Consider the following 23,482-nt stretch of genomic DNA (forward strand, 5'->3'; position numbering starts at 1 on the left):
TGTGTGTAGGAAGACTAATGAAACCGGGGCAGGGACCTTACATTCACCACTTAAATGCTAAGCATATAAACTGTTTTTGCACTTCTATGACAATGAAAAACATGCCCCTTCCCGCATCCCAAAATAAAATGCCTATAAAGCCTATCATCAGGCCTAGGCATTATCAGGTGGGAAAGGAAGACTGTGTTAACGACCACCAGAAAGTTGATATTCCTCAGCACCAGAGGATTTGTACAGCTTGAACATTGAAAATGTGAAGGTAGCGTATATATATGCCAACAATAGTATAATATATGCAGCTTCAAACTTTTTCCAAGACTCCCAAGAGTCTAACTATGCAAATAATAACCTACGAAAACTGGACTGCGATTTTCCCTTTTTTCTCCCGTACCTCACTATTGGTCAGAGAGGCCATCCATTACAATTAACAGGCAAAATTGTGTGAGATGGGCAGGTATAACTGGATACCCTGTGTTTTAGAATGCCTCAGCACATTAAAAGAAAGTAAAACCTACCGTAAGTGCAAGTACTAAATTTGTAATAAAAATGTCATAAAATGTTTACAGTACAGCGTTGCATCTTAATATGTGACCATGTTACCATCAAGGTGCTGTTTTATTAATGCACAGACTATATACTAAATACCCTGAGGGAGACCTTGCTGTTTAGCTACTCCCTTTGCCTGTGGTTTATCCAGACCTCTTTGATGACAGAGAATGTCACAAGGGAGGCCCAGAAGTCTGGCTAAAATGTGTAGAATAAAATATTTAAAAAAAAAAAAAACAAAAAAAAAAAAAAACACAACATCACCTTTAATAAGTCTTCCAGCTCAAATAATGTTTTTAGGCATTACATCAAACTTTTAAAGATTATGATTTTTTTCTTCACTTATTACTGGTGTTGAACATTTTGCAGACTATGCTCTTTGACCATTTTTAACCACATTGTTGTTTAACAAAAACATGAGAAAAGCTTTTGGCTTGAGAAAGAGTTGGGTGCCTCGAAACATTGTCAATGAGACCAAGTTTAGCTTCTGTGGATTCAGGAAGTCTACTTACAGCAGCATCTGACAGTGCCGTGGTTGGCCCAGAGTGGCGGTTCTTTGTGCCTCTTACAGTCCACTCTTTTCGGCTTTATCTCTCTCAGCAGTATCATGTGTCTGACCCCGAGTCCTCTAGTGGCCACAGGTGGAGCAGAATCTCAGCAACACAGCGTATAGTACACTGATCCCTGAGCACCTGGCTGTCTACCTTCCAGGCAAGTGTTGTTTGTGCAACTAAGAAGATAGCTTTTTTTGGGGGGGGGCTTCTTCCTCATGGAGCTCCTTGGTGACTTTCAAGCCTTCTTGCTTATTACCTCATCTGGACATGGCATTGGAGCTTTTTATGTGACACTGCCTTTCACAGGTGCAGTTGGGCTGTTTGTTGGGACTAAATACAGTCCATACCAGACACTGTATTGCACCTCAGGGCCATACCTAACTTGTTTGGTGGTAGGATAAATCATTGCAGGCTGGTTCCATCCCTTGGATTTTACGCCAGCAGCTCCTCCTTATAGAGGGACTCATTATATGAATGCTCCTTTAAGAATTTTTTAATTATATATGGTTTATGGCATTATATATATGGTTTACCATTTGATGTGGTTTTTGATCCAAATTTGCTATCCAAGTCTCAGTGCCATTACCACTACTTTTCACATTTTGTGGTTTGCAAAAGCTCACTTTGCACCTGCGATGACCAGGATTCTCCACTGAAGTCATAAGACCACAGTGGCTGCCTTACTCTTCAGGCTTAAGCAAAAGTTAAACACATCTTGCAGTTATTGGTTTTGTAGTACAAGTGGTAATGAAGGGTCTTCAAACCCCAACAAAGATCTTCATACTGTATATCTTCAGCTGAATTATAGGAGGTTTCATCCTTTGGTTTACCATAGGCACCAAATTATTAGCTTCATACAAATTGTGGAGATCTGAAAGGCTGACATTAAAAGCCACATTTGTTAGAAGATCAAACAAATGCAGCCGATATGGTGAAGCTTACACAAATGTATGAAATCTTAGAACCATTCTTTGTATTTATCACATCGAAACCAAAAAGATAACACCTACAACAGAACCATACTTTTACTTCATCTTTTTTTCCCCTTTAATATGCAACAAAATATTTCAAACTATGAATAAGAAGGGGAATCTTGTTTAAACTAATGACAGTGGTAGATAAAAAGACACAGAAAGCAAGAGAAAAGATAAACCTTGGAGAAAGTGGCATAAGCCAAGGCACTACCTATAGACATTCTTCTACTCCTACATTATTTGTTCTTTATACAATTCACCAAAACCATACAAGTGTGCAGTTTATATATCAAATCAGCATGTTTCAATCACAGACAGATGCAGAATAATCTGGAAAAATACTTAGAGTATTCAGAAAAACATGAAAAAACATATTTGCTGATACTGCTCCAGATCGACAAATATAGCTTCCAGCCAAAATTAATTAAACTGCTGTACACCCGAAATGGACATATTTATATAAAATGTGTCTGGTATGTGATGCACCTCTCCATCATTGTAGATGTTATAATAAAATAGCTGGCAGTAGCAAAAAGCCTCAATGGAATGGCGTATATAAATATATATAAATGAGTCAGCCCTGAAGCTGATGCGCAGCATCATCAAAATAGCAGTTTTCTTAAGGAAAATAAATGTGATAGTGTCAGGGCTTCAAAGTTATGTTGTCAGAACTTAATGCTGTCAAGACTTTTTATGGCTTTACAATTAACTGTATAGATATGAAAGATCTGAAGAAAATTTCACAGTATGAAGACTCATTTATGCCTTGTATAGAATTTTACTTATTTAAATAGGCCTATTACTCAGGATGATTAAATTGTAATGCCACCCAAAAATGTATATTTCTGTTAAGGATGGCAGCGGGCATGTTGAATTCTATGCTGGTTTTGGATATCTCTTGTTAAGTCAGATGGTAACACTCATCTGCTAAAGCCAATACACAGAAACACAATAGTTCTAGTCCTCTGGATGGTTCTTAATAATATTAACTGGGGAAATCATTTCTTGAAGAGGCTAGATAGACAAACTATAAAATGTATATCTCTTTTTAGAATCTTTGGAAATACAAAGTCAAAGGGGTTATTCAATCCACTCTCTTACTTCACCTTAGTAAGTATTCTTCAAGTAGTTGTGATATACACACTGGCCAATAGAGCTTCGAGTTATTCCTTATGGTCCGACATACATTCATAGTAACACAAAGTAAGATGACTTTAGGCAGCTGATTAAGTGATTAGGAAAGGTAATGACTCAAACATTGTCTACAGCAGTGGTTCTCAACCTTCCTAATGCTGTGACCCTTTAATACAGTTCCTCATGTTGTGGTGACCCCCAACCATAAAATTATTTACCCAGTAATTATAATTCATGAGTGTCATTTTACCTCCAATACTGCTGCTTTCAACACAGTAGCAGCTTTTAACAGAGTAGCTGCTTTCAACACAGCAGCTGCTTTCTACACAGTAGCTGCTCTTTACACATTGGAAATGTGTTTTCTGATGGTCTTAGGGGACCCCTGTGAAAGGGTCGTTCAACCCCCAAAGGGGTCGCGACCCACAGGTTGAGAACCACTGGTCTACAGCATTCCAATTCTAGGGTCAGTAATGAGCATGGATACATATATCATGGCTGTACTTGACAATATCAAATGATACAACAACCTATCACAGCATACAATAACATGGCTGAGCCACAGCTTAACCAAAGTCTACAATAATTATGGCAAGCTACCTTACCTTCGACCCATCCAGACTAATTATCCTGTAGACATTCCTTGTGCTATCATAAAAATAGGACACAGTAACTGCATGTTTGCTGGTAGGAACCCAGTTCTTCTTTGTGTTTGGATCAATCTGGAAGACATGGGCTTTGGTGCTAAAGATGGGTTGTTCTCTGGATGGAAAAAAACAAAACAAAGACTCAGTATGCTTTAAAAAGCAAGCAGACAGTACACCAAAGCATAAGACCACATGCAGCAAGATTATACACACTCATTATACATACATACACATACAGTGGATATGCAAAGTCTACACACCCCTGTTAAAATGTCAGGTTTCTGTGATGTAAAAAAAATGAGACAGATAAATAATTTCAGAACTTTCTCCACCTTTAATGTGCCCTATAAACTATACAACTCTATTGAAACACAAACTGAAATCTTTTAGGGGGGAAAGGGGGGTGTAAACATAAACTAAAATAATGTGGTTGCATAAGTGTGCACACCCTCTTATAACTGGGAATGTAGCTGTGTTCAGAATCACATTCAAAATCATGTTAAATAGGAGTCAGTACACAGCTGCCATAATTTAAAGTGCCTCTGATTAACTCCAAATACAGTTCAGCTGTTCTAGTAGGTCTTTCCTGACAATTTCTTAGTCACATCCTACAGCAAAAGCCATGGTAGGCAGAGAGCTTCCAGAGCATAGGAGGGATCTCATTGTTAAAGGGTATCAGTCAGGAGAAGGGTACAAAAGAATTTCCAAGGCATTAGATATACCATGGAACACAGTGAAGACAGTCATCATCAAGTGGAGAAAATATGGCTCAACAGTGACATTACCAAGAACTGTACGTCCCTCCAAAATTAATGAAAAGATGAGAAGAAAACTGGTCTGGGATGCTGCCAAGAGGCCTACAGCAACATTAAAAGGGACTGCAGAAATATCTGGCAAGTACTGGCTGTGTGGTACATGTGACAACAATCTCCCATATTCTTCATATGTCTGGGCTATGGGGTAGAGTGGAAAGACGGAAGCCTTTTCTTACAAAGAAAAAACATCCAAGCCTGGCTAAATTTTACAAAAAACACATCTGAAGGTTCCCAAAAGCATGTGGGAAAATGTGTTATGGTCTGATGAAACCGAGGTTGAACGTTTTGGCCATAATTCCAAATGATGTTTGGCGAAAAACAACACTGCACATCACCAAAAAAACACCATACCCACAGTGAAGCATGGTGGTGGCAGCATCATGCCTTGGGGCTGTTTTTCTTCTTTTGGAACTGGGGCCTTAGTCAAGGTAGAGGGAATTATGAACAGTTTCAAATAGCAGTCAATATTGGCATAAAACCTTCAGGTTTCTGCTAGAAAGCTGAACATGAAGAGTAACTTCATCTTTCAGCATGACAATGGCCCAAACCATACATTCAATTCAACAAAGGAATGGCTTCACCAGAAGACAAAAGTTTTGGAATGGCCCAGCCACAGTCCAGACCTGAATCCGATTGAAAATCTGTGGGGTGATCTGAAGAGGGCTGCACACAGGAGATGCCCTCGCAATCTGACAGATTTGAAGTGTTTTTGCAAGAAAGAGTGGGCAAATATTGCCAAGTCAAAATGTGCCATGCTGATAGTCTTTTTGGGTATAAGTCTGAGTGCTGTAATCAAATCAAAAGGTGCTTGAACAAAATATTAGTTTAAGGGTGTGCACACTTATGGAACCATATTTTAGTTTTTTATTTTTACTTCCCTAAAAGATTTCAGTTTGTTGTTCAACTGAGTTGTACTGTTTACAGGTGAAACTCGAAAAATTAGAATATCGTGCAAAAGTTAATTTGTTTCAGTAATGCAACTTAAAAAGGTGAAACTAATAAATGAGATAGACTTATTATATGCAAAGCAAGATAGTTCAAGCCGTGATTTGTCATAATTGTGATGATTATGGCTTACAGCTCATGAAAACCCCAAATCCACAATCTCAGAAAATTAGAATATTACATGCAATCAATAAAACAAGGATTGTACATAGAACAATATCGGACCTCTGAAAAGTATAAGCATGCATATGTACTCAGTACTTGGTTTGGGCCCCTTTTGCAGCAATTACTGCCTCAATGCGGCACGACATGGAAGCTATCAGCCTGTGGCACTGCTGAGGTGTTATGGAAGACCAGGATGCTTCAATAGCGGCCTTCAGCTCTTTTGCATTGTTCGGTCTCATGTCTCTCATCTTTCTCTCGGCAATGCCCCATAGATTCTCTATGGGGTTCAGGTCAGGCAAGTTTGCTGGCCAATCAAGCACAGTAATCCCACGGTCATTGAACCAGGTTTTGGTGCTTTTGGCAGTGTGGGCAGGTGCCACGTCCTGCTGGAAAATGAAGTCACCATCCCCATAAAGCTCGTCTGCGGAAGGAAGCATGAAATGCTCCAAAATCTCCTGGTAGATGGCTGCGTTGACCCTGGACTTAATGAAGCACAGTGGACCAACACCAGCAGATGACATAGCTCCCCAAATCAACACAGACTGTGGAAACTTCACACTGGACTTCAAGCATCTTGCAGTGTGTGCCTCTCCATTCTTCCTCCATACTCTGGGTCCTTGGTTTCCAAATGAGATGCAAAAGTTGCTCTCATTAGAAAAAAGGACTTTGCACCACTGAGCAACAGACCAGGTCTGTTTTTCTTTAGCCCAGGTAAGACGCTTCTGACATAGTTTGTTGTTCAGGAGCGGCTTGACAAGAGGAATACGACATTTTAAGCCCATGTCCAGGATCCGTCTGTATGTGGTGGTTATTGATGCACTGACTCCAGCCTCAGTCCACTCCTTGTGAAAGTCCCCAACACTTTTGAAAGGCCTTTTCCTGACAATCCTCTCCAGGCTGCGGTCATCCCTGCTGTTTGTGCACCTTTTTCTTCCATACATTTTCCTTCCACATAACTTTCTATTAATGTGCTTTGATTCAGCACTTTGGGAACATCGAACTTCTTTTGCAATTACCTTTTTAGGCTTTCCCTCCTTATGGAGGGTGTCAATGATGGTTTTCTGCACAACTGTCAGGTCAGCAGTCTTTCCCATGATTGTGATTCCTACTGAACCAGACTGAGAGACCATTTAAAGGCTCAGGAACCCTTTGCAGGTGTTATGGCTTAATTAGCTGATTAGAGTGGGACACTTTGAGCCTAGAATATTGCACCTTTTCACAATATTCTAATTTTCTGAGATTGTGGATTTGGGGTTTTCATGAGCTGTAAGCTATAATCATCACAATTATGACAAATCACGGCTTGAACTATCTTGCTTTGCATGTAATGAGTCTATCTCATATATTAGTTTCACCTTTTAAGTTGCATTACTGAAATAAATTAACTTTTGCACGATATTCTGATTTTTCAAGTTTCACCACCTGTATAGGTTACATAAAGGTGGAAAAAGTTCTGAAATGATCAAATTTTTTACATCACAGAAACCTGACATTTTAACAGGGGTGTGTAGACTTTTTATATCCACTGTGTATATATACACATATATATATATATATATACATATATATATATATATATATATATATATATATATATATATACACACACACATATATATATATATATATATACACATATACATACATATACATACATACACACATATACATACACACACACACACACACACACATATACACATACATATACACACACGCGCGCCACTTTATTAGGTACACCTGTTCAAATTGCTTGGTAACACAAACTGACAATCAGCCAAACACATGGTGGCAGCACCTCAATGCATTTAGGCATCTAGACTTGCTGATGTTCAAGCCGAGCATCAGAATGAGGAAGAAAGGGGATTTAAGTGACTTTGAACGTGGCATGATTGCATGAGTGTTTCAAAAACTGCTGATCTACTGGGATTTGCATGTACAACCATCTCTAGGGTTTACAGAGAATGCTCCAAAAAAAAGAGAAAATATCCAGTGACCAGCAGTTGTGTGGACGAAAATGCCTTGTTGATGTCAGAGGTCAGATGAGAATGAACAGAATGGTTCAAGATGATAGAAGGGTATCAGTAGGGTCAGAACTCGTAAACATGAAAGCATAAATCCATCCTGCCTTGTATCAACGATTCAGGCTGGTGGTGGTAGTGGAATGGTGTGGGGGGGGGGTTTTCTTGGCACTAACAAGGTGTACCTAATAAAGTGGCCCGTGAGTGTATAAATAATATACACATACATGAGGTGCATTCAAGTCAAACCAGGACTTTTGAATTTATACAATAAAAGAACAAATTTAAAAGTAGAGGAAGCTGCATTTATTTTTCAACATACTCCCCTGCTACATTTATACAGTTATCCCAGCGTTTATTGTCTGGAAAGATTTGGCATAGAAAGGTTTGTCAGTACACCTGAACCATCCTAGGACAGCCTGCTTCACTTTGTCATCAGTGCTGAAATGCTGATCTCCGAGGGGTCCAAACAGGTGGAAATCACTCAAAACGAGGTCCGGGCTATAAAGGAGATGTGGCAATACCTCCCAGCCGAGTTGCTGTAATGTGCACGTAGTGCGGTGAGCAGTATGAGCTTGTGCGTTGTCCTGGAGAAACAGGACGCCCTTAGTGATCAAACCAGGCAGTTTTCTCCACAGATGCGTATACACATCACTCAGAACACGACAGTAATATTCATTGTTGATAGTGGCACCACGAGGTAGAACATCCACATGAATAATGCCACATTTGTTCCAGAAAACATTTACCATCGCTTTACCTGCAGACACAATTGTTCGACATTTGAAAGTGAAATGATGTGCCCAGGTTTCGCCAAGTGTATCAGGACATCCTGTTCCATGTATGTACTAACACTGTTGTCTACCATCTTGATTGTTTCTGGACTGGCCCGTGACATGTGCGCCATCTATCAGTAATAGGACACACTTGCCACTTACTACTGTGTTACTACCGCCATGCTAGCATCCCCTTTTTATACCTGTCAAATTAAAAGTCCCGGTTTGACTTTAACGCAACGCATGGAAGGGGCATATGTCAGATAAATAGATTTTTCTTCTCTTGTTAATATACAGTAACTTTTTTTTACCAAGAAAAGAAAGAGTTCAGCATCTCAGTCACTTGTCCTTTATGTAGACTATTACAATTATTTTTTTTAATACTTTTCACCTTTTCAGAAATGGCTTTTTTTTTTTGCTCCATACTCCCAGGTCTTATTTGGGTAAAAAAAATAAAAAAGTGTTATTTGCGCTAAACCAGATTCCTAGATTATTTTTTTGTCAATTCCATTTACAAACTGTGAGACTTCGGACCAGAAGCCTGCCAATACATGTTGCATTTGCCAACCTAACTCCAATTAAACCCTTTTGACCTTAGCTTGAGTTGAGTCGGGTTTATGACAATATTGCTGCCTTTAGGAAGCCAGGGTCTAAGATAAGTATTTCTCTTTATTCTTCTAATGAAAAGCAAGAGGTAAGATTGAAAGACACACAGATGAGGGGGTCAGCAGGTAGAATCACGGAGAGCAGCAGATCGACACTTCTGGAAATGTTTTTTGTAACAGGGGCTTCAAGGAACAATTTATTTTCACTGGAGTTGTTTCTTCTTTGCATGCAAACCTCTTATTCCAGTGTTTATTTTGCAATAGTCGCTTTAAGTACATGCAGTTTAGGGGGGAAATGTTACATCTCTCTATAATTTTATGATTTATGTCAAAAATGCAAATAAAGTAAAAAGATAAAAAGAATTGTTTTGGTGTACAGTGACATGAAGTAGATTGGCTTGTAGGATGTGTACTGCTGCCTGCTGAAATTTTCTAATTATTCCAGCTGAAGCAAATAAGAGTTCAACATTGTGCAGCTACCTTAGACTTTTCACCTATCTACAGGCTCTCACAGTATGTAGTGCAAGAGAGAGAGTCCACTTGCATACAAAAAGGCATATGGACTGCTGAGACTAATGAACTCTGGCTACCAGGCGAGATTTAGGCCTAGCAATGGAGGCTTTACTCACCCAATGCGCTCCAAAGCCCAGGACGCAGACCATTGTGTGAAATCTAGGCAACACAAACACCCTGTCCACAACCCTGCCCTCCAGTGCCTCACGATACACACTGCTCAAAAAAAATTAAAGGAACACTTTGAAGACACATCAGATCTATATGGGGAAAAATATGCTGGATATTCATACTGATGTGGACTAGGTAATGTGTTAGGAACGTAAGGATGCCCCATCATTTGATGGAAATGAAAATTATCAACCTACAGAGAGCTAAATTCAAAGACACCCCAAAAATCAAAGTGAAAAAATGATGCAGCAGGCTAGTCCATTTTGCTGAAATTTCATTGCAGCAACTCAAAATGGTACTCCGTAGTTTGTATTGCTCCCAAGTGCTTGTATGTATGCCTGATAACACTGGGGCATGCTCCTAATGAGACGACGGATGGTATCCTGGGGTATTTCCTCCCAGATCTGGACCAGGGCATCACTGAGTTCCTGGACAGATTGAGGTGCAACCTGGTGGCGTCAGACGGACCGAAACATGATATCCCAGAGGTGATCTATTAGATTAAGTTCAGGTGAGCGTGGAGGCCATTCAATGGTATCAATTCCTTCATCCTCCAGGAACTGCCTGCATACTCTCGCCACATGAAGCTGGGCATTGTCGTGAACCAGAAGGAACCCAGGACCTACTGCACCAGCGTAGGGTCTGACAATGGGTCCAAGGATTTCAGGTAATGGCAGTCAGGGTGCCATTGTCTAGCCTGTAGAGGTCTGTGCTTCCCTCCATGGATATGCCTCCCCAGACCATCACTGGCCCACCAATGATGTTACAGGCAGCATAACGTTCTCCACAGCTTCTCCAGACACTTTCACGTCTGTCACATGTGCTCAGGGTGAACCTTCTCTCATTTGTGAAAAGCACAGGGTGCCAGTGGCAGACCTGCCAAATCTGGTGTTCAATGGCAAATGCCAATCGAGCTCTATGCTGCCAGGCAGTGAGCACAGGGCCCACTAGAGGACATTGTACCCTCATGAAGTCTGTTCCTGATTGTTTGGTCAGAGACATTCACACCAGTGGCCTGCTGGAGGTCATTTTGTGGGGCTCTAGCAGTGCTCATCCTGTTCCTCCTTGCACAAAAGGAGCAGATGCCGGTCCTACTGATGGGTTAAGGACCTTCTATGGCACCGTCCAGCTCTCCTAGAGTAACTGTCTGTCTCCTGGAATCTCCTCCATGCTCTTGAGACTGTGCTGGGAGACACAGCAAACCTTCATACAATGGCAAATATTGATAAGCCATCCTGGAGGAGTTGGACTTCCTGTGCAACCTCTGTAGGGTCCAGGTATTGCCTCATGCTCCCAGTAGTGACACTGACCCTAGCCAAATGCAAAACTAGTGAAAAACAGTCAGAAAAGATGAGTAGGGGAAAACAAATGTCAGTGGCCTCCACCTGTAAAACCAGGTGTGTATAAATGGGTTGAAATGACTGATTAAAATGTCCCTTTTCTATGTCTTGGTAGAGGCCTTTTTTGATGGACATATGTTGAAAAAAAAAATTGTCAGGATTTAGACTACTTTCATACTGAGTTTTTGAAGTGTTTTTTGCATTAAAAAAAGCGCCTAAAAAGCTCAAGAAAAATGCTTCCCTATGTATGTGAATGTAAATCTATGTATGTTTTGTACACTGGGGCGTTGCGCTTGCGGTGAAGTGTAAAAACTCCTGCTTACAGCATCTTTGGGGCATGTTTGGGGAGTTAAAAAAATGCCCCAAAAATGCCTCTTCCCATTGAAATCAATGGAAAATGTCTTAAAAGCACCTCAAAACGCCTCTGAGAAGCGTTTTTGGTGCAGTTTTTCAGTCATGTTTCCTTTAAAAAATGCTCAGAAAGCGCATCCAAGCGTATCCGTTTTTGCAGCAGATAAGTGTGAAAGTAGCCTTACCCCCCAGTCACATCAAAGCCGATTTTGAAATCGTGAGACTTACAGTGAAGTCGCACGATTTCAAAATTGAGTGACCTGCTGATTTCATTGCGATTTGCATTTGACACAGATGTCTATGCAAATCGCAACAAAAGTAGTGCATGCACTACTTTAGAAATTGGTGCAGATCCGACCAAGTTGAAACCGCACCGATATGACTGCTCTAATAGCGGAAAATAGGGTGCAACTTGACATGCGATTTGCAAGTCGCAGGTCATGCAAATCGCATGCCAAGTCGCACCTGATGTGACCGGGGGCTTATGCAGGCCATAGATGGGTCGTTAATCGTCCAATTTTTTGGCCGAAAGAAAAATCGGCCAATTTTTGTACCGTTCAACGCCTCCTGACTCGACCAGAGGCGTCCGTTTTGCCACGACGCAAATGCTCCCGTTCGAACAGCACCATGTGCTGTAATGTGCAGAATTGGCAGAGGCGTTTGGGAAGCGGTAAAAACGCTTCCCAAACGCCTCTCTGCCACCTGCACACAACGCTAGTGTGAACGTAGCCTTAGTCCGCATGCACAATGGACGTTTCTACAGCTGCTGTTTTTGGCTTTTGACGTTTTTTTCTACAGTAAACCTGTCTAGTAAACCCCCTCAGCATGTTATCCTATGTGCCCATGCACACAGACTGTAATCAACAGTTTTTGGCTGGAAAAAAACCCCCAGGACTAGTGGGTTTCTAGAGGAGTTTTTTAGCTGTAAGAACACTAACACTGAAAAACGCGGTAAAAGCCGCAAACTGGCGTTTTTGGACTTTTTTTAACAAAAAAAAACACTAAAAAACGCAGCTAAACACGGCAAAATGCAGAAAAACTCACATTTTTAAGGTGGCTTTACACAGCTAACTTTACCAGCATTATCAAAACGTCCAGTGTGCATGAGGGCTTAAAGCGGAGTTCCACTCACACTGTCAAAAAATAAAACTCAGCAGCTACAAAAACTAAAGCTGCTGACTTTTAAAAAAACAGACATTTACCTATCCCTCAGTCCCGTGGTATGTCCCCCGCAGCCCGTTTCACTGGCCGTCCTGTATTCCAGGAGACCGGCATCTTCAGTGTGGGCACCCGGCTGTGATAGCAGGTACCCACTGCGCATGTGCGAGTAGCGCTGCGCTTCCTGAATGGTCCTGTAGTCTTCTGGGACCTGTCACGTGTCCCAAAAGACTACAAGGAAGGAGGAAGGGAGGACACCTTCCACTTCCGATTGCCTAGGGCGATTGGAGCGGAAGTGGGAGCAGGTACCTTTCGGCTGTTGGACGAAATGAAAAAAGGCACCGATACAGGTGCCGAACAAACCCTGCCCCTCGCCAGCTCTCAGCCTTACCTCAGAAACCTTCGATCCCAGCGCTGGGCATAGAGATGAGTGAAGGAAAGATGGCCACCACTCATCTCTATGCCCTTGGAGGACCAGAGCAATGTCATTTCCCGTTCTAGTGCTTTATAAAAAAAAAATGCCTGGAGCGGGAAGTGACATCACTCCGGTCCTCAAAGGGCATAGGGATGAGTGAAGGAAAGATGGCCGCCACTCTTCTCTATGCCCTTGGAGGACCTGAGCGATGTCACTTCCCGTTCCAGCCATTTTTTTTTTTTGTAAGCACTAGATCAATGCTTTTTTTGATCCAATGCTTTACATTGTAGAGGAGAGATGTGGGGTCTTATTGACCCCATTATCTCTCCATAAAGAGGACCTGTCACTAATTATTTCTATCACAAGGAATGCATGCATGATGTGATGATAGGAATAAAAGTGATTACAATTTTTTTTAAAGAAACGGTGCAAAAAAAAAACAAACATTAAATACATTTAAAAAAAATGTTTAAAGTGCCCCCGTCCCCTCGTGCTCGCACATAGGGCATGCCCACATATGTAAACGGTGTTCAAACCACACGTGAGGTATCACCACGAACGTCAGAGCAAGAGCAATAATTCTAGCACTAGACCTCCTCTGTGATTTTACAATGCTATCCTGTAGAAAGTTTTAAAGCATCACCCATGGAGATTTTTAAGTACCACAGTTTCACGCCATTCCATGAGTGTGCGCAATTTTAAAGCGTGACATGTTGGGTATCTATTTACTCGCCATAACATCCTCTTTCATATTTTACAAAAAAAATTGGGGTATATATTGTTTTTTTTTTAATCAGTGTATTTTTTTTCCAAAAAAATATATATACATTTTTAAAAACTGCGCATTTTGGTTTCGGGTTTCGGCCAAGTGCATTTTGAATTTTCAGTTTCGGTACCAGAATTTTCATTTCAGTGCACCACTATTTAGAATTGAGTATATTGTGGTCCTGAGATTACAACTCAATAAAGAACGGGTGTGGAAGACTGAAAAAGAAAGAATAACTGAGATAAACTGATTCTTTCTAGAGTAGACAATGTTAAGGGGGAAAAGCATCACCTTTGCCAATTACATAAATGACCCACATACAGACAACGTTCTTCAAAGAGACAGTCTCTAGGGGGAAAAAAAAAAAAAACACATAACCTGCAACAGATATCAAGTACAAGGACTTTCAAAAAAAAGTCTTCAGATCTTCCAAATGCTGGGTCATTGTGAGTGGCAAGTCTAGATAGTGGTAGAGATTTCTGTTAAGGCTGGCCCTCCTTATTCCTATGGATCCATCGCCATGTTGGGCTGCATCACTGGCCAACAGGAGTGTGCCAGAGGTAGGAAGGGGCAGGCAAGCTTGGGCACTAAGAAGTAGTTGTAGCATTGGCTTGGTGGTCAGCCATGTATGCAGGATTTGTGAAGCTGCACTAGGTATGTGCAAGAACCACCTGTGTTTAATTTTCTGTTTGCGCACACTGTCGCATATACACTCTTTAAGCCAAGCTATAGATTTTTTTTTTTTCCCCGCAATTTTAATCAGCTTCTTTTGTTAGCATATTCATGGGTCTAAACAGATTTACATCTCAGCAAGTGGTGTGAAGAAAAGCCATTTATATGTAAGCAGTTTATTTTCACTTAGGCTTGGTGTTTGCAAACTTCCTATGTCAGTGTGTCTCATTTGGTATCCTTGGGGATCACTTATTTTCATGGTACAGGAACATTCCCTTATACCTATTTTAAGAATCTCTGCTTCATTAAATGTTACTGGGCTATTATTAGCTCTGTGTTGCTAATGGAGAATATAATTAAAAGATAACCCCACCTTACAATGTAGATGAGATAGTAAAAGCAGCTATAGAGACAATATTTTCAACCAACTTTATTTGCTTGCACCAGCTTTAGAAGCATCCTTTGTGCCCCCCAAAGTTTACCTAAAAACTGTAAGACCCTGAAGCAACATTTAAACCAGAACCCTGTATAGTATATACCCTTTAAAATATAATTAGATTTGTTTATGTAATTAAAAAAAAACACCACAACTGTAAAACATAATTACTATAGTAAACTACAAAAGGCTAAACTATGAAAGAAGGCTTTATAAATATTGCAAGGAAGATTTGTTCTTGACATGACTGATACCTGGGTAACGACTGCAATTAGAAAGCCTTTAAGAACTTAAATGAAAACAGACTTCTCATAAGAAATAGAAAACAAGAAGTGTAAAAGAATCAGCAGGGAACTTTCATCATTCTAAGCGGAGCGTAAAGACTAAGGCCTCAGTCACACTTGAGCATTCTGGAGCTTTGGAGCTTCCATTTATAAAAATGCTCAACATCCACAATCCCATGTATTTTAATGTTGACTGTTCACATATGAGCGCTCAGATGCCTGTAGATTAAAGGAGAAGTACAGCCAAAGCATATTTGGCTGCACATCTGTGGATCAGAGGAGCGCAGTTCGTTCTGCACTCCTATGACCCATTTTCAGCCAACAGCAGGCTGAAGCCCATTGTCAAATAATGTCACAGAGCTGATCCAGGCTGGGGAAATATGGTTGGTTTCCACCCAGGAGCCTGGACTGGCTCAGGCTTACAGCCTTCCGCCCCCTCCACAGCAAAACGCTCCAGTGAGTGTGGAGGTGGGTGGTGCAGAGCAGACAGCGGTGACTGACAGGAACACTGAGAACTGAGCGACTGGCGGTCTTTGATCGTGCAGCTCTCAGTCTTAGAGCCAGCCGAGGACCGATGCTGCATCCACCTAGGAAAAAAAAAAAACACAATTTGAGGTCACCTCTAAGGCAACCAATGAAGAGCATGTTTTTTGTATCCATTTTACATACAATACAAAAAATTTCCAAAAAAAAAAAAATTCAACTAAAGAGAAGCATTTAGGATTCATGCACACTAGCGGGTTTGTTTTAGGGCTCATGTACACAGGGCGCTTGGAAAACTCTTCTGAACGATGAAAACTGATTGCTGGAAAACGTAGGTTAAAAAACGTCAGTTTAGCCACGTTTACATACCACATTATGCGCGTTTGCTTTCATAAGAGTTATTAAAAGATAACCTCAGGAGACCTTCCCAAATGCCCAGAATGCACTGAATACCACTACAGTAAAAAGAGAGCTCTATTTGTGGGGGGGGAAAAAAGAATGACAAATTTAATTTATGTACAGTGTTGCATGACCACGCAATTGTCAGTTAAAGTAACACCGTGCCGTATTAAAAAATGGCCTGGTCATGAAGGGGGGTAAATCTTCTGGAGGCCAAGTGGTTAAATATTTTTTTTTTGTCTGAAGTTCAGCATTACATTTTTTAAATGTAAGCAGTGCAAGTACCTGAATTTGACCTGTATAAGGGCTCATGTACACGGGTCACAGAAAACTCTTCTGAACGATGGAAACTGATTGCTGGAAAACGCAAGTTAAAAAAACATCATTTTAGCCACGTTTGCATACCGCATTTATGCCCATTTGCGTTTAGAAGCATATTTAAAAGATAACCTCAGGAGACCTTCCCAAATGCCCAAAATGCACTGAAAAATAGTAAATAATTAACTATTTCAGACATTTTGAGGGAAATAGAGAGAGCAGAAGCAGAGATATCAGTATGTGTTGAGATTACCTATCTTTTCTGGTTGTATTCACTATGGATCCCATCATGAGCATAATGCGGCACGTTCTACCATTTTTTCCTTCACACTAAACCTGGAACCGACTGCGCTGGTGTACCGTGTCCATTTGAATACATGGAAAATGCTTTGCATGCATTTCTGATGATGAAAGAAGGCTCTGGACATGGAATAGTTAAAGAACACTTCTAAACACAAACGCTTATAAACGTGGTTAATCGCGTTTACAAGCGTTTGGCATTTGAAACGCTGGTAAAAGCTACTCCTGAATGCAAGTTTGGTGCGTCAAAAAAATGAATGTAAACTCAACTGCCTGTAAACGATTGTGTACATGGACACATAGGAAAACATTAGGGAGAGTTCATGGGCTGCTGAAAAAAAACGCTGAACAGCTCCAGAACATCAGTTTACCAGCTGCAGTAACCCTACATGAGCCATTAAGCTAAAAAATGCTAGATTAAAAATGTTGGTAATAGCGTTTTAGTACCATTTAGGTAGCGTTTAGGAGTGTTAGTATTTTATTAGCATTTTTACAGTACAAAAAAACTCCCAAAAAAACTCTTTTTACAATAGAAAAAAAAGCTGTTATTAGAGGTTTAGGAGCGTTTAGCGTTTTTTTTTCTGCTGGAAAATAGCCTAATGTAGTGTGCATTGACACACAGGATAACACTATTTAGCTTTTAGGAACAGAAAAAAATGCTATTATCAGCTTCTAGGAGCCTAACCCCTTCGCGCCAGCGCCTCCCGGACTTTTAAGGGTTTCAGAAGCAGGGAGGCGGGGTTTAGAGTCATGTGACCGCCGTGACACACCACATGATCGGGAAAGGTCCCGATCGAAAGAGGAGATCAGGACCTTTCCGTGAGTACAGGACATGTGTGTTCGGAGCGCGCAGGGCACGCGCTCAGCACATGTCTCTTTTTAATCGAACGCAAATGTGCGGCTGCTCAGCGTCTAGGCCAAGACGCCAGGAGGCCACACATTTGCGTTCGGCCAGCATGAAGAGGTTAAAGAACGCTAGTGTGCATGGAGCTTAAGAACAAAAAAACTCATACATGATACAAAAGGGAAGGGATGACAAACATATATAAAAAAATGTGTAATCCTAAATCCTAATTCTATTGTCAGGCCTAAAAGTAAGAGCAGAAAAAAAGAAGGCAATCACCTCATCTTAAAAAGCACATATTGGTCCACCTAAGCCTTACCAAGAAACTGATCAATCCTACCAGACCTCACTTCCTAAACCCTACCTCATTCTTATCTCTCTCCTATCTCCTCCTCCTCCCTCCAACCCCACAGCCTCCATCTACCATTCAAAATCATCTCAATCATTATTAATATTATAATAAGTCCCCCCACCCCAAAAGTAAAAAAAAAAAATTCTAATATAAGTGTTTTTTTGCTTCTTTTCCACCTATTCTTCCCTGAAGAGCATGTTAATTGGAGAAGAGTCTCACTACACATACATACCCTCAACTGTCCGGTTAAGTCCATGGCATTTTTTAAAAATAAATTCAAGTATCAATCTAATCTTTTTCAAGTTATCAAACAATAGAGAAGTTTGTAAAAGAGGAAAAAAAAGAGGAATGTTGCTCTATTCTTTAAAAGCTGTGCATTCACATTTTGTAATGTTAACCACCCCCTACCCCTTCCCATGACCTCAAAGTCCCACTTGCCCCCACCCAGCATTATTCTCTATTATAACCCAATGGCTAAACTGGAAATTTCTCATGGAGAAACAGACCCCACAATTAGTTATGCATGTGTGCATATTTTCTCAGTAGAGGGACATGTTTTATCCCTAGAGAGGCACTGGCATTTCAAGCAATCTGCAGGGTTAAGGCTTCGTCCACTTTCTACTCATCTAGCCTGATAGAACAGGTATGAAGAAACAATGAAGCCCCAGGTCACATTGCCTTATAGGACGTAATTAGGAGACTACCACACTCTGCATGAAAATTCTAGTAATCTGTTTGACTAAATTAAAATGATTTGGCTTGAATGAAACTGACCATAGACATTAGAAGATGGGCCTTTTGTGTAGACGTGCTTTTCCACACACTACAACCACAGTACTCATTAGAACACTCATTAGAACACACCTGCTATAGTTCATCTTCTATTATACCAAGACCAATGAGTTAAGGGTCTGAGGAAGAGGAGGTTCTGCCTCGAAACGCGTCGGACATTTGGAGGCCTACAGTCCCTCAACAGCCACCATCTAGGGAGATTGCTGTCTTTTTTGTGATGTGCCTTTGATTTTACTCTTTTGTGAGTATACTACTTTCTATTCAATAGATCTCCTTTTTAGAAGGTAAAGCACTAGGCCCGTGTGCCCTCTGTTTCTTTGCACACAGGTCCTTTGGATTTCCCTGGTCCGTTGAGGGCAGCAAGGCTTGCATTCTCAAAAAGTACTCCATGTGGGTTACTAACATCGCCCAGCTCAGGAGTTACAGCATTTGTTTGCTCATGCTTTTTTATCAGTCAGTTAGGGGTGCCTGCATTATGCCCACAGACTAAAGCCCCGTACACACGATGAGAATATCAGACGAACAATCGTCCGTTTTTTTCCGCCTGTTAGTCTCACATCGAAATTGAAAGGTTACTAGAGATACGAAAATTCTCGTATGAAAGAAAAGAATTTCGAAACCGATGTCATGTATTTGTATTGTATTTTCTGGTATCGTACAAGAAAAATTTTTGCACTCGTCCCTTCGGATATCGTTGCATGAATTGTTGTGATCGGCTCTCGAAAGTCATATACTAACGATTCGAGTATCAGACGATTGGTCTTCGTGCGAAACTTTTTGTACGATTTTCTTATCGTGTGTACGGGGCATAAATATTCTAACTTGCCCCAACCAAAATTGTTTGATCAGGCAATATGTGCCTATGCACATCTGCACTTTAGTCAAGAGGGGATGAAAAACAAAACAAAACAAAAAATCACCAATTCCACTAATGTTGGCTTACTTCAGATTTAGAAGGGATTTACAGAGCTGATAGGCTTGGGTGTCAACGAGTGCCTGATTTACAGATAGTCAAATGGAATCAGCCAGTCTTGGAAGCAGATTGTGTTTTATCGCAGTGTAGTGTAATGTGCATGCAGGTTTAGCATGTACTTTTCTCAATGTAGTAATGGGGTCTGTATAATCAGCACATGTAATGCGCATCATTCGACATTACTTAAGAGAATTTCAAGGGATATTTTATCTGCTTATGACAGATGGGTGTTTTAATCTGTGCATTTAGAAAATACAGATCTGGCGCTTTCTGCTCCATGTTGCTGACAATTTACAGATCTGTCTTCAGCTTCTGGACTAGAAGAAATTGATTACAAGCTAGAAAAAGCAAATCGAATGGCAAATTTTTCATTTTGTACAATCATTTACATGGGAAGGCTTTTTTTGTACACAGAGTGCTTTATACCCTGAGGCAGAAAGGACAAAATGGAAGGAGGAGTGGACAAAAGTAGTAACATCATTTGTATAACCCTGTGTTTTTCAACCTTTTTTCAGTCAAGGCAGCCTTTAGCATGGCGCACAATCTTGGGGCATGCCAGTCTGAGGTCCCTTCACAAAAGGAGGTGCTGCAAAGTGCTTTTTTTGTGTGTTCTCATATGTTGCAATTTTTTTATTTAAATAGGCTACTCTGTGCGCACGAGACAGGCAAAAAAAAGGTGCTGGCATGATTTTTAAATTGCGCTCCACCAAAATGCAAGGTACTGCAGTACCGTGCATTTTAGTGGCCACAAACCTACATGCAATTGGTGAATGTATGGGGGTTCCATTAATTTGTGGCACCCCCACAAAGCTGCACAAGGCAGTGCATTTTTGTGTGGTGCAGAAAAAAAAAAAAAAAAAAGCTCGGTTTCACACTCATTCCCACACTGTGAAAAAGCCCTAAAATGTAGTTTGTAAGGCAAACACCCCTGCTAGTACAACCCCCATCCCCTGCAGAGTACTGTCCTCACCCATGGAACATGAGCAGCCTGGGGAGGAGATAGGGGGAGGTAATCAAGCCATTTACAGTCTGATCGTGAAAATATTACTCGAATGTCTGTGTACCGAGAGAAGGGAGAGAGCTCACCCCGCATCTCCTTCCAGCTCTCTCCTCTGTGCTGTTATCTGTACTCTTGCCGGCAAAACTGAAAGCTGTACAAGCCGCCCGACTGGTCCTTAGCAACTGATGACATTTGTTGGTATGACACGGGTGTACGGCTTGTACAGCTTTCTATTTTGTCCGCAAGAGTACAGATAACAGCATAGAGGGGAAGAGAGCTGGAAGGAGGTGCAGGGTAATCCCTCTCCCTCCTCTCTGTAAACAGACATTACATTTTTCTGATCAGACTGTAAAGAGCTATATGTCATTTTGCAGCGGCACCCCTGAGGACTCTTTATGGCACCCCAGGATGCCGCAGCACCCCAGCTGAAAAACTCTGGTATAACCAATATGTTCCACTGATTCAATTACAAGGCAATAGGACAGTGAGAATGGGTGAAAATTTCAGTTTAAATCTAGGAATGCGAGTTGAAATGCATAAATGAAATGGATTTACTTGCCAAATAGTCCACCCAGAACCTAGATAGCAGCAACAGCAGCAACACAGCTTGGCTAAAAACACACCTGCCTGCTGGAAAATGATGTAGCAGCGGCATAAAGAATTGGTCATCCCAATATTCTCCCCTTTCATCGGCAGATTCACATGTACACTACAGCAGAGTGTGCCATATATACCAGGTATGGTATATTTTTACATGGCTACATTGATCCAGTTATACACCCTACCTGGCCAATGCACCTCAAAGCTGGAAAGCACTAAAAGTACACACCGTTACTTCAGTTATCGCCACTACCTTCTGGATCCCTTGCTGAGCGGCTGCCCTGACTGCATCCAGCCGGCCACTCAGCACCGGACCCACAAGCAAGTGTAGATCACTGGAGTAGTGGTGACTACTTCAGTGATTTCCAGCTTCCAGGGGCATCAGATTATAAAAATATATATATATATATATATATATATATATATATATACACACACACACACACACACACACACTTATATTGGTCTAATCCAACTATGCAAAAATATGCCATGCCTGAAATTCTTCTTTAAAAACTAAAAATAATACACTGAACTGTCGGTATCTGAAAAAACAGAACTGTACAACTGTGCAATTGTAATTTCTGCTAAAAGGGAGTTTTTGGGATTTAAAATGCCCTCAGTTTTTTTACTGCTGTCAGGTCCAGACATAGGCTCATCTTACAACGCTAACACACCAGGATCCTTATTAAAAATATAGAACTAAATAAAAAGAGGGTTGTTTTCAGTGGAGTCCAGTGTATGAGAATTACAGTAACATGGCAGTAAATTAGTGGGGTCATCCTTGGGCCCTTACCTCTAATTTGTTTCCCCTGTGTTCAGCTGACAACATAAACAACAATTAGGCAATTTTTAGAAGGTGAAAACCAAAATTACAGTATTCTCTAGTCTGCTCTGCTCTACAGCTGTGAAGATGAAGAAGCACAGAGGCTACATTCCATGATGTCCCAAATTAAACCTGACCACTTTCAATCTGAAAACTACCCTTGCAGTGGCCCCCCACCCTTCACACACACCATAAGGGTTCAAGTGAATGTAAAGGATTTTTTTTTTTTAATTTAAACAACAAATATGCCATACTTGCCTTCTCTGTGCAATTATCTTGCACAGATCAGCCCTGATCCTCTTCTTCTCGGGTCCACTGCCGGGGTTCCTACCTTCCTGCTGAGTGCCCACCATAGCAAGCCACTTGCTATGGGGGAACTTGAGCGTGCTAGCTCCCAGGTCCTGCTCTATGTGTCCATAAGGCTCAGCCCTGCCCCCACTCCCTCCTCACTGGCTGTGATTGTCTCAGGCAATGAGGAGAGACAGAAAGCTCTGCTCTCTTCTGCACATCGCTGGGTGAAGATTGGGTTCAGGTAAGTATACGGGGGGCTGGAGAGCGGACAACCCTGGAGCGGAGATAAGGTAGGTAATGCAACCTTCCCATCCACCCAGCTGGAGCTGGGCTTTATAGTGGTAGTTAACCAGAAAAAAAAAAGAAAAGTCCCCTCGCAGGGTAATATTATAATGTGCTTGTATGCACCACACACAAGCATATTATGACAGGACTTACCTAAATAATGGATCCCCCCAATGGCACGCTGTCACCGCTAACAGGGAATCTATCTTAACCCAGTCTTCCTTCCAGGTTCGCAGGCGCCGAACGTTTGAAAGGCTGACCCGCAACGATGTCACTCCTATGTGCATGGGAGTCATGGCTGCGACACAGCTCTCTCAATGATCCATTATGAGCGCACTGCGCACGCGCCAGTGATGTTACCAGCTACTACACATGTAAATATCTCCTAAACAGTGCACGTTTAAGCTCACCTAAAGGCACAACACAATACAGAGAGTTTACTGCCTCTTTAAAGCGGAGCTCCACCCAAAAGGAGAAGTTCCGCTTTAAGGACTGCTCCCCATTAAGGATTGGCACCTTTGGGGGGCAGGGGGGGAGTGGGTACCCAAATTTAGCAGGTACCCACTTCCGGTCCGATCAACTAGGCGATCAGAAGTGGAAGGTGTCCTCCCTCCCTCCCTCCCTGTAGTCTTTTGGGACAAGTGACAGTTCCCAGAAGACTACAGGACCATTCATGAAGCGCAGCGCTAATCGCGCATGTGCAGTGAGTACCCAGCTGTGAAGCCGCAAGCTGC

The 23,482-nt window shown here is 41.4% G+C and overlaps 1 protein-coding gene across 3 annotated transcripts in view; it reads right to left on the bottom strand.

Moving 5' to 3' along the window:
• Positions 1–23,482, bottom strand: part of HOMER1 (homer scaffold protein 1) — a 178,297-nt gene that overhangs the window by 120,237 nt on the left and 34,578 nt on the right. For all 3 annotated transcript variants that reach the window (XM_089658370.1, XM_089658369.1, XM_089658368.1), the window contains one exon: positions 3,811–3,967. In XM_089658370.1, coding sequence (XP_089514496.1) covers positions 3,811–3,967 — 157 coding nt within the window. The remainder of the gene's footprint in view (positions 1–3,810; positions 3,968–23,482) is intronic.

The sequence above is a fragment of the Staurois parvus genome, unplaced genomic scaffold (genome assembly GCF_062004578.1).
Source record: "Staurois parvus isolate SC_StPar_1 unplaced genomic scaffold, SC_StPar_1.0 ptg001065l, whole genome shotgun sequence".
Taxonomy (NCBI): Eukaryota; Metazoa; Chordata; class Amphibia; order Anura; family Ranidae; genus Staurois; species Staurois parvus.